Below are 10,807 nucleotides of genomic sequence, written 5' to 3'. Positions count from 1 at the left end.
GATTCCTATTTAGTCCTTAAACATTTCACTCAAGAATGAACACTTGATACCATTTTAATAGGAACACACTTTTTTTTTTTTTTTGAGACAGAGTCTCGCTCTGTCGCCCAGGCTGGAGTGCAGTGGCCGGATCTCAGCTCACTGCAAGCTCCGCCTCCCGGGTTCCCGCCATTCTCCTGCCTCAGCCTCCCACGTAGCTGGGACTACAGGCGCCCGCCACCTCGCCCGGCTAGTTTTTTGTATTTTTTAGTAGAGACGGGGTTTCACCATGTTAGCCAGGATGGACTCGATCTCCTGACCTCGTGATCCGCCCGTCTCGGCCTCCCAAAGTGCTGGGATTACAGGCTTGAGCCACCGCGCCCGGCCCCAGTACTATTTATTGAAACGGCTTTCTTTTCTCCATTGAATTGCTTTTGCACCTCTGTCAAAAATCAATTTAGTGTATATGTGTGGGTTTATTTCTGGACTTTCTATCCATTCCATTGATCTATTTGTCTACCCTGACACCCAAACACACTTGCTTGATTACTGTAGATTTATAGAAAATCTTGAAGGCAGATAGTACAAATTCTCCCACTTTCCACTTTGTTCTCCTTTTTCAAGATTGTTTTGGCTATTCTAGTTTGTCTGAATTCCAGTGTAAATTTTAGCATAACTTGTCAATTTCTAAAAAATACATGTTGGAATTTTGATTGGGATTATGATGTGTATACAGATCAATCCAGGGAGAAATAACATCTTAACATATCTTACCATCGATTTAAGTCTTCTTCAATTTTTCTTCAGCAGTTCTTAACTTTTATTTTAGATGCAAGGGTACATATGCAGGTTTGTAATAAAGGTAAACTTGTGTCATGTGGGTTCACTACACAGGCTATTTTGTCACTCAGGTATTAAGCCTAGTACCCAGTAGTTATTTTTTTCCTGATCCTCTCTCTCCTCGCACCTTCCATCCTCAAGTAGGCCCCAGTGTTTGCTGTTCCCCTCTTTGTGTCCATGTATTCTCATTATTTAGCTCCCACTTATGAGTGAGAACATGCAGTGTTAATTTTCTGTTCCTGCATAAGTTTGCAAAAGATAATGGCCTCCAGCTTCATCCATGTTCCCACAAAAGACACAATCTCGTTCCTTTTTATGGCTGCATAGTATTCCATAGTGTATATGTACCACATTTTCTTTATCCAATCTGTCACTGATGGCCATTTAGGTTGATTTAACGTCTTTGCTATTGTGAATAGTGCTGCAATAAACATACGTGTTCATGTGTCTTTATGGTAGAATGATTTATGTTCCTTTGGGTATATATTCAGCAGTGGAATTGCTGGGTAGAATAGCAGTTCTATTTTTAGCTCTTTGAGGAGCCAACACACTGCTTTCCACAATGGTTGAACTAATTTGCAGTCCCACGGACAGTGTACAAGCATTCTGTTTTCTATGCAACCTCACCAGTATCTATTGTTTTTTTACTTTTTATTAATAGTCATTCTGATTGGTGAGAGATGGTATCTGAATGTGGTTTTATGTGCATTTCTCTAATGATCAGTGACACTGAGCTTCTTTTCATATGCTTGTTGGCTTCATGTATTCACATGGCTGTGAAAGCAATTTTTCTTTCAGTGCAGATACTACATATATTGTAATTTGTTCCTAAGTATTTTATAGTTTTTAGATGCCATTGTAAATGACATTTAAGAATTTTAATTTTCAGTTCATTGTTCCAATTGTTCATGTAGTCAAAATACAACTATTTTTGTATATTGTTTTTGTATTATGAAACTTCGTTAAATTCACTTATTATTTTAATAGTGTATTTATAGGTTCTTTAGGATTTTCTATGCACACAATTTTACCATCTGCAAATAAAGACAGTGTAAGCCCATTTTTTTCCAATCTAGATATCATTTCTTTATTTTTATGATCTTATTGCACTGGTTAGGACTTCTAGTACAATATTGAATAGAAGTATAGAAGTAGAAAGAATGGACATTCTTGCCCAGCTCTTGATCTTAAGAGAAAATAATTTATCCTTTCAACATTAAGTATGATACTAGCTATAGAATTTTTGTAGACGTTTCCTTCTATTAATGAATTGCTGAAGGCCATTATTATGTTTGGATTTTGGATTTTGTCAAATGCTTTTTGCTGATCTAAGGACTTATAACCAGAATACATTAAGAACTCCTAAAAATCAATTAAAACATTAAAAAATGGACAAAATATTTGAATAGACACTTCACAGAGGAAGATATATGGATGGCCAATAAGAACATAAAGAAGTGTTACATCATCTTATTAGGGAGATGAAAATTAAAATCACAGTGAGATACCAATACATACGTACTAGAATAGCTGAAACTAAAAAGCCTGAGAATATCAAAAGGTGGCTGGAACACAGAAGAACCAAACACCCACCCACAGCTGGTAGGACTGTGAAATAGTAAAGCCACTTTGGACATCTGTGTGGAAGCTTCTTGTAAAACTTACGCATCCACCTTATGACTGAGAAATTATACTCCTATGTACTAGCTAGGAGAAATGAAAACATGTTCACAAAAAGAGTTATGCAAGTATGTTTATAGTAAAAATATTCATTACACCAAAAAAGTGAAAACAGCCTAAATATAATTTGGAGTAAATTGTGGTATTTTAATAAAATACCGTATTATTTACCAACAAAAATAAACTAATACCTACAATAATATGAAAAAATCTCTGCAATATTGTAGCGAATGAAAGTTGCAACACACAAAAAATACATATTCTGTAGAATTTCATTTATGTGATGCTAAAAAACATGAACCAACTAATCTCTGGTGACAGGTGCTAGATGGTGTTTGCGTCTGGTGGTGGTAAAGGAAGAGGTAATGGCTGGAAAAGTGCACAAAGCATCTTCTGAGGTGTTGGCAATGTTGCATGCTTTGGCAGAGATGAGGATTTCACGGATATATGTGTTTGTCACAACTTGTCAAATGGTTCATTTAAGACCTCTTTATTTTCCCTCTATGTAATTTATATTTCAATAAGGAAAAATAAGTGGCATAGAAGATACAAAACTTTTGAAGTTGTAAATGGGAAATTATAGTATCCTCTTGTGAGACTGTCATTATGCATTTGGTAAGGATCTTGCTGTTGACATTTATCCATTTCTTTGGACACTGCTTTATTCTCTGTGTTGAATAACTTGCCAGAAAAGAAAAAAATAGATAGATATCTACATATAATGTTACCACAACCATATAACAATAGTTTTATGAAATTGTGTCATTTCAGTTTTTTTTAATCAGTATAAATTTAAGGGGTACAAGTGCAGTTTTGTTACATGGATATATTGCATAGTGGTGAAGTCTGAGCTTTTAGTGTAACCATCATACGAATAATGTACATTGTACCCATTAAGCAATTCCTCATCTCACATCCTACTTCTACCCAATTCCTCATCCTCCACCCTGCTTCTACCCTCCCACCGTTTTGAGTCTCCAGTGACTATTATTCCACACTCTATGTGCATGTGTACACATTAATTAGCTTCCACTCACAAGTGGGAACATGCAGTATTTGACTTTCTTTTCTTGAGCTGTTTCACTTAAAATAATGGCCTCCAGAGGGCGCAGTGGCTCATGCTTGTAAGCCCAGAACTTTGGGAAGCTGAGGTGAGTGGATCACTTGAGGTCAGCAGCTTGACACCAGCCTGGCCAACATGGAGAAACCCTGTCTCTACTAAAAATACAAAAATTAGTTGGGCGTGGTGACAGGCGTCTGTAATCCCAGCTACTCGGGAGGCTGAGGCAAGAGAATCGCTTGAACCTGAGAGGTAGGGTTACAGTGAGACAAGAACGTGCCATTGCACTTCAGTCTCTGTGACAGAGCAAGACTGTGTCTCAAATACATAAATTAAAAAAAAAAAAGTTAAAAAATTTAAAAAAAGATAATGGCTTCCAGATCCATCCATGTTGCTGTAAAAGACACTATTTCATTCTTTTTTTATGGCTGAATAGTATTCTACATTTTCTTTATTATCTGTCAACGTACATTTAGCTTTATTCCATATCTTTGCTATAGTGAATACTGCTGCCATAAACATATGAATGCAAGTATCTTTTTGATGTAGTGATGTCTTTTCCTTTGGATATAAACCCAGTAGCGCGACTGCTGAATTGAATGGTAGTTTTATTTTTAGTCCTTTGAGAAATCTCTATATTCTTTTCCACATGGCTTAAACCAATTTACATTCCCACCAAAAATGTATAAACATTCCCTTTTTTTCCCCCCACATCCTCACCAATATCTGTTATTTTTTGACTGTTTAATTAGAGCCATTCTGACTGGTGCAAGATAATATCTCATTGTGGTTTTAATTTACATTTCTCTGATGATTAGTGATGTTGAACAGGTTTTCATATGCTTGATGGGGTTTGTCTTCTTTTGAAAAATGTCTGTTCATGTCCTTTGCCTACTTTTTTAATAGGGGTTATTTCTTTGTTGTTGTTGAGTTGTTCGAGTTCTTTGTAAATTCTGGGTGACAGTCCCCTGTTGGATATGTAGTTTGCATATATTTTCTCCCATTCTGTAGGCCCTCTGTTATCCCAATTATTTCGTTTGCTGTGTACAGGCTTTTTATTTTAAGTCCCATTTGTCTATTTTTGGTTTTGTTGCATTTGCTTTGAGGTCTTTGTCATAATTATTTTGCCTAGATTAATGCCCAGAAGAGTTTTCCTTACATTTTTTTCTAGTATTTTATAGTTTCAGATCTTACATTTAAATCTTTGATGAATGATTTTGGGTAGCATTTTAAATATGGTTAGTGATAGGAGTACAATTCAATTTTTATGCATATGGCAATCCAATCATCCCAGCACTATTTATTGAAAAAGGTGCCCTTGTTCTAGTGTATGCTTTTCGTCAACTTTGTCAAAGGTCAGTTGGCTGTAGATATGTGGCTTTATTTCTGGGTTCTCCATTCTGTTCCATTGATCCATATGTCTATTTTTATACCAGTACCATGCTGTTTTTGTTACTACAGCCTAATTGTATCATTTGAGGTCAGGTAATGTGATGACTCCAGCTTTGTTCTTTTTGTCAAATTTGCTTTGGCTATTTGGACTCTTTTTTGGTTCCATATGAATTTTAGAATTGTTTTATCAGTAACTGAGAATGATGTATCTGGTCATATGGATATAATTTTGGTTTCTACTATCAAAACAAATCCTTGTTTTCAGAGTTGCTGTACAACCACCATGACAGCATTTCTGATTTTAACCTAATGAGAGCCTTTTAATGAGCACAGATTATGTTCATTTATTAATATCACCAATATGTATTTCATCATTTTTTAATACCTACTGAAAGTACAGCAATTTGGCAGGTTTATTGTTTTCTTCTAAAATGACTGCTGCTATTCTTAAAAGGATCTAGCTGGAATTTTAATTATACATTGACTTTCTTTTTTCCTCCTAAATAAGGACACAACAGGTAATTCATGCATTTTAATTCTATAAACATGTAGCATTGTGTTAGGTGCTTCAAAACTCCAGAATGAATAAGATATTATCTTTCTTTCAAAATGCTTCTAATGACCTGCAGCAATGGACAAGAAGATATACAATTAAAAGAAAATGCAGTACTTGCAATACTAGTTATAGGAACCATGGGCTGTAAGAAAAAGAAAAGGAGTGATTTGATTTTCCTGGAGGCCAAGGAAGAGGGTCATAGACAGCCTTACAAAAGAAGTGACATTTAAGGTAGATCCTAAAAATATATTAATGATTGATCAATATGTTCAATTCAGCTACCATGCCATTACTCTTACATGGTAGACATTGCGTTGGCACACAGCCTGGGTTCTAGGCCCTCAAGAAGCTTATAATCTAGGCATATTTTGCCAAGTCAAGAAGGCATAAAGGTTGCTCACCTGTCTATCTCACTCCTTCTATTCTGACTTTTTCCATGTTATTTTTACCAAACTAGACTCACACATAAAAAAGGAACTTTAAGTTCAAAGGTTGTTTCTTTACACATTCTTTTCATTTCTGATGTAACGGAAAAAGTAATGGTTTGGTAAGTCAAGTGACTACTAATTCTTAATGTTACCAATAAGCTTTTTTCTCTCAACATTCATGTAGTCATTAATTCACTTTTCAATCAATGTTTATTAAGGCATTACCGTGTTCAGTGCATGTCTAGGGAACTGGCATACAAAGATGGATAAGAATAGTGAGGCTATTTTCTAGTAAACGAAGAGGACTTACAAAAATACGACTGCAATGTGACACTGGTTACAACTAAGGTTCAAAAAGAGAAGGAGACATTAATTCTATTGTAAAGGTCAGGGCATAGCTCAAAGAGAAAGTGATGCTTGAGAACTGGAAAGCCATTCCAGATGTCAGGAACAGTGTGTAGAAATGCATGCAGATCCCAAGTGATCATTAGTTTTTGGCCTCTGCTGTTTTTCTTTCACAACTGCTATTTAGGAGTCCTGTTCTCATCCCAAGCACCAAACAGTGAATACATTTTCTTCCACGCTATTCCAGTTGTAAAATTTGCTGTTCAAATATTGGACTGTTCAGTTTCTTTCATGTTTCTTAGCAAGAATGTCAACATAACTCTTATTTCCCATAACTAAAAGTGCCAAATACTAATATTTTATTTTCTAAAATCACTAAAATATATACATTGCCTCCAACTCTATAGATGCATTTCTGGATAAAGTTATATTTGCAATTATATTTTCATTTTGGTAATCTTCACAAGCCCATAGTTAAAACCTTTGGAGCCAGATGTATGGATTTAAAAATATCTTTTGGATTTTAGAAAAGTAAAATGGTACATATACCAAATTTTAACAAACACTCCCTCTCCAGCCCCAGCAAGGTGTGGGGTAACAATCTGGAATCAAGCACATTAATCTCTCTGTAGTAAACACTTCAATGTTCTCTAAGAGGAATAAAGATTATAGCAAGTCTCACATCAGTTCAGGCCAGGTTTTCTGCCGAATGAATTATGTAAAACCATTTGGTTTCAGCATTTTTTGAATTTCAGAATTGTTAATGAGGGATTATGGAACTGTATTGTAATTATTTTCATTGTACAGTTTTATAAAAAAGGTTTAGAGAGATTAAGTAACTTGCCCAAGTTGTCTAGCTGATAAGGAAGCTTCACATAAACCCAGCAGTCTTACTCTTTGCTAATAGCTGCTGTCCTACATGCAGTTTCTCCATTGGGTATTTCCGACCTCTGGCCATTCGGAACCGAGTGTCATGCTTCTCTGGCACTCCTCTCCTGCCTCTTTTATTTCACTTCTTTTCCAACTCCAAATTATTTATTGTTTACTTTCTCCATCAAGAGAAGCTTGTGTTCTGCTCATGGCTGACTTCTCAGTCTCTCACTTTTCTATTGCTATTCTCTTTTTCATTCCTTTCGGCAATGCAGATTTTTGGATCCCTCCATGAGAATTTACGATGTTAAAACGCAGATTCTCAACACACCTCCGACCCACTGACTCAGGGTCAATGCTGGTGGGGCCTAGGAACCTACATTTCTCACGAGCATGCTGCATGGTTTGCAAGCACCAAGAGTTTGACATCAATAGCTCTGTGTTGTGCCAAAGCTGATGACTGTTCTTCTCAGGAATTTGCTCTTCTTGCAGGCACAGATTAAAATGGCTTGCACCATAAGTCTCCTAAAACCTAACTACCTGCCCTTCAACAGCCACCTGAAGAAGCCCTGCTATGGCAGTTTGATCAGTTAATAAGTAAGGTAAGCATAAGGAGAGCATATTAATATGTTAATTACTTGAAAGATAACATGACATACTTGGCCAAATCCTTGTTTCCATAGCCCAAGTCTCATTTTCTCTCCATTGTCAAACACTGCACTGTAATGGGTTTCTTCTAAATATCTATTCTGGTTTATTGTAGCCTGACCTATGAGTGAATATCAGAGTAGCAATTGTACTTTCCAAACAAAATTTTCCTGTGTAAAGAAGCCAGATACTTCTAGAGTGTCTTTCTACAAAGGGTCTACATTTCCTTTCATCTCCTTACAGTATGCAGACACTGTGAGGACCAGCATACTATTCTTTAGCTAATGAAAGGACAATATGAGTTATTTTCAAACACACACACACACGCGCACATACACACACACACACACACACACACACAACAGCAGCAGCAACATTAAGAGAGAACGATTAGGAAATCACCTGTATCCTAGATCCAGAGTACTTTGATTCACTATTAGGGATATTAATCTAAAGGGAATAATCATCTATTGTTTTAGTCATGTCAGCCTGCATTGGAGAATCCAGAAGCATAAATCTATTACCAGACCATCTGCTTTTTCCTCAAGTTAGTGTTGAGAAATGAATCACTGATATAATCACATAGAAAATCTTGCTTTTTTTTTTTAACAAATGATAATGCTGAAAATTACACTTACAATTTTGATGAAAGCTGAGCTTGACAAAATAAAGTCTGAATCTCGATTCAAACTATTACCAAATCAATTTCCATTTATGTCATTGACACAAGTGCCTTCATCATTACCCATCTTTTATTTGAGTATGTAAGTTTTGAAATGAGTGTGAAAATCCTTTAAAGACAAAACATGACAGTGCAATGCAGCTACTTACATTTCAGCTCACATGGCAACCACCCAAATTTGAGACAATGATTTTATAGATGGTCATAAACTATCATGTCAGAGACAATTTCCTTGAGATATTTACATTGAATGAAGGTAAAGCCATTTGTGAATTTTTTTTAGTTATAAACAACCTTAGGTATTGATAGTCATTGATAAAGGCAAGAACATTCACTGTCTGAATACTGCAGAGTCAGTTGATGATAATATGATTAGTTACACTAATAATGCTGCTTAGGCACTATCTGGCTAATTACAATATTATAAATATTAATGTCACAGTCTTTCTGTTTGATTGCCACTCATGGAGTCATTCATCATGACATTTTCCTGGAACCCACATTGTAAAATTTTGTTTCTTTCCTCCTTTTCTTTTTTCATTACTGGACTTGCAATCATACACATTACTCTTGAAGAAGGTTTTTTTTTTTTTTTTTTTTTTTTTTTTTTTGCTATCTGTTAGCAGAGGGAAAGTGATATTTTCTGCTAAAGCTAGCCAAATATAAGTCAATTATATGATGTTTCTCTTATTCTTTCTGAGTCCCTAACCCAGTCATCCAAGGCAGAGTACCCAGGGCTTTTGTTTTCCATGCTTTTTCATGTGACCTGCTTCAAGTTAAGATTCATTTGAATTATTAAATGCTTCCTTAAAGAATCTTTTTATACTGCCTCTCTTTTTTTAAAGTTAATTATTGATGTAGTGACAAGCTGAAAAGACTAAGAATTATAATTTTTTCCTCCCTTCACTGAGGGCTCAAGAAATGTCTTCTGACAATGGTTGTCTATTTAGAATAATACAAAGGAAATACAAAGGCAAAACGCTGAATGTTGTTTTAGCAGAGTTGCTAAAATCACTGTATTATAGAAAATGTAAATGGAGTGTATATTTCTTGGAAAATAGCAGTTAGTGAGAAAGTTGGGACATAACCTTTTGAGCCCAGGTTTAACAACACAGTAGAAGGAGTTACAAAAGATACTGATTAGATTTTAATTTTAAAAACTTCCTTACATTATTCAAGACTACAGTGATTTGATTGTCTTGAAAACAGAAAGGTTAATTTCCAGAAAGCATAAAGAAATCTCCAGACTCCCACTGTAAAGAATGCCAGTCATCACCACAGTAAGCCAGAATTTGGAGGCACTTTACACTGTAAACTTCAGTCTTTTCCTTTTATATAATTTTGTGTTGTATTGGTTTTATAAAAAGGTAACTCACAGACCCATCATACGCCTGTAATCAAGTCTCCTTCAGAAAGAGTACACTGAGGAAATCACATCCACCAGCCACTGTGTTTCCTTTGTTAGTGAGAATGTGAGATGGTAAATAAGATCTGAAATAGAAACTGACCAAGGCTGAATTCTCAGGAATAACACAGGAGATTTAAGCACATACCTTGTCCATGAGTTCAGCTATACGTGGAACTGGTTTCCCTTTCTGGTGACTCACAGTAGCTGGACTCTGTCCATCCCAGTCTTGTAGTTCTTCAATACTTTTCAGATAAAGCAGGGCTTTGAGGCCAGTGCAGTAGTCTTCAATCACAGTGAAATCCTGATTCTGAATGGCACTGCATACCTAGAAAAGATGGAGCAGTCAACCAAGTGTCAAACCAAGAGATAATTCTCCAAACAAATTCACTTTTATTTGATTCAACCAATATTTATTTTATGTCCCAGGCACTGTTTGAGGCATGATGGATCAGTTGCTGTCTGGAGGTGGGGGTGGTGGGGAGGAATGGACCGAAAAGGAACACAAGGAAACTTCCAGGGACAATGAACATTTTCATAAACTTGCAATGGTAATGGTGTTACAGGTATATACAAGTTCCAAAATTTATTAAGTTGTATACCTTAAATAATTATATGTCAGGCTCAAGGAGTCAAATTTGGCACAACATAATAAAGGACAATTTAAATTCTCATTGTCCCTCCATTGGGATGTGCTGCCTGCAGACAGTTCTCATGTCTGAAGGTGGTCAAACTGAGGCTGGACTGCTGTTCATTCATTTAACTTGACCATCACTTACCCCTGACTCTGTCTCCCTCCTCATCTGCTATTGTTCTCCTTGTTGTCAACTATGATCCAGTCACCCAAGTCTTTCATCTCTTCCTCAAAAAAAAAAAAAAAAAAAAAAAAAAAAAAAAACCCCCCCCAAAAAAAAAAAAAAAC

At 35.9% G+C, this 10,807-nt stretch overlaps 1 protein-coding gene across 1 annotated transcript in view; it reads right to left on the bottom strand.

Moving 5' to 3' along the window:
- Positions 1-10,807, bottom strand: part of DPYD (dihydropyrimidine dehydrogenase) — an 875,642-nt gene that overhangs the window by 109,673 nt on the left and 755,162 nt on the right. The window contains 1 exon segment of the mRNA XM_017850609.1: positions 10,034-10,213. Within this exon segment, the coding sequence (XP_017706098.1) occupies positions 10,034-10,213 (180 nt within the window).

Source organism: Rhinopithecus bieti, unplaced genomic scaffold (assembly GCF_001698545.2).
Source record: "Rhinopithecus bieti isolate Rb0 unplaced genomic scaffold, ASM169854v2 scaffold_1887, whole genome shotgun sequence".
Lineage (NCBI taxonomy): Eukaryota > Metazoa > Chordata > Mammalia > Primates > Cercopithecidae > Rhinopithecus > Rhinopithecus bieti.
Note: the sequence above shows the minus strand (reverse complement) of the source record. Positions and strands in the feature narration are given on the sequence as shown.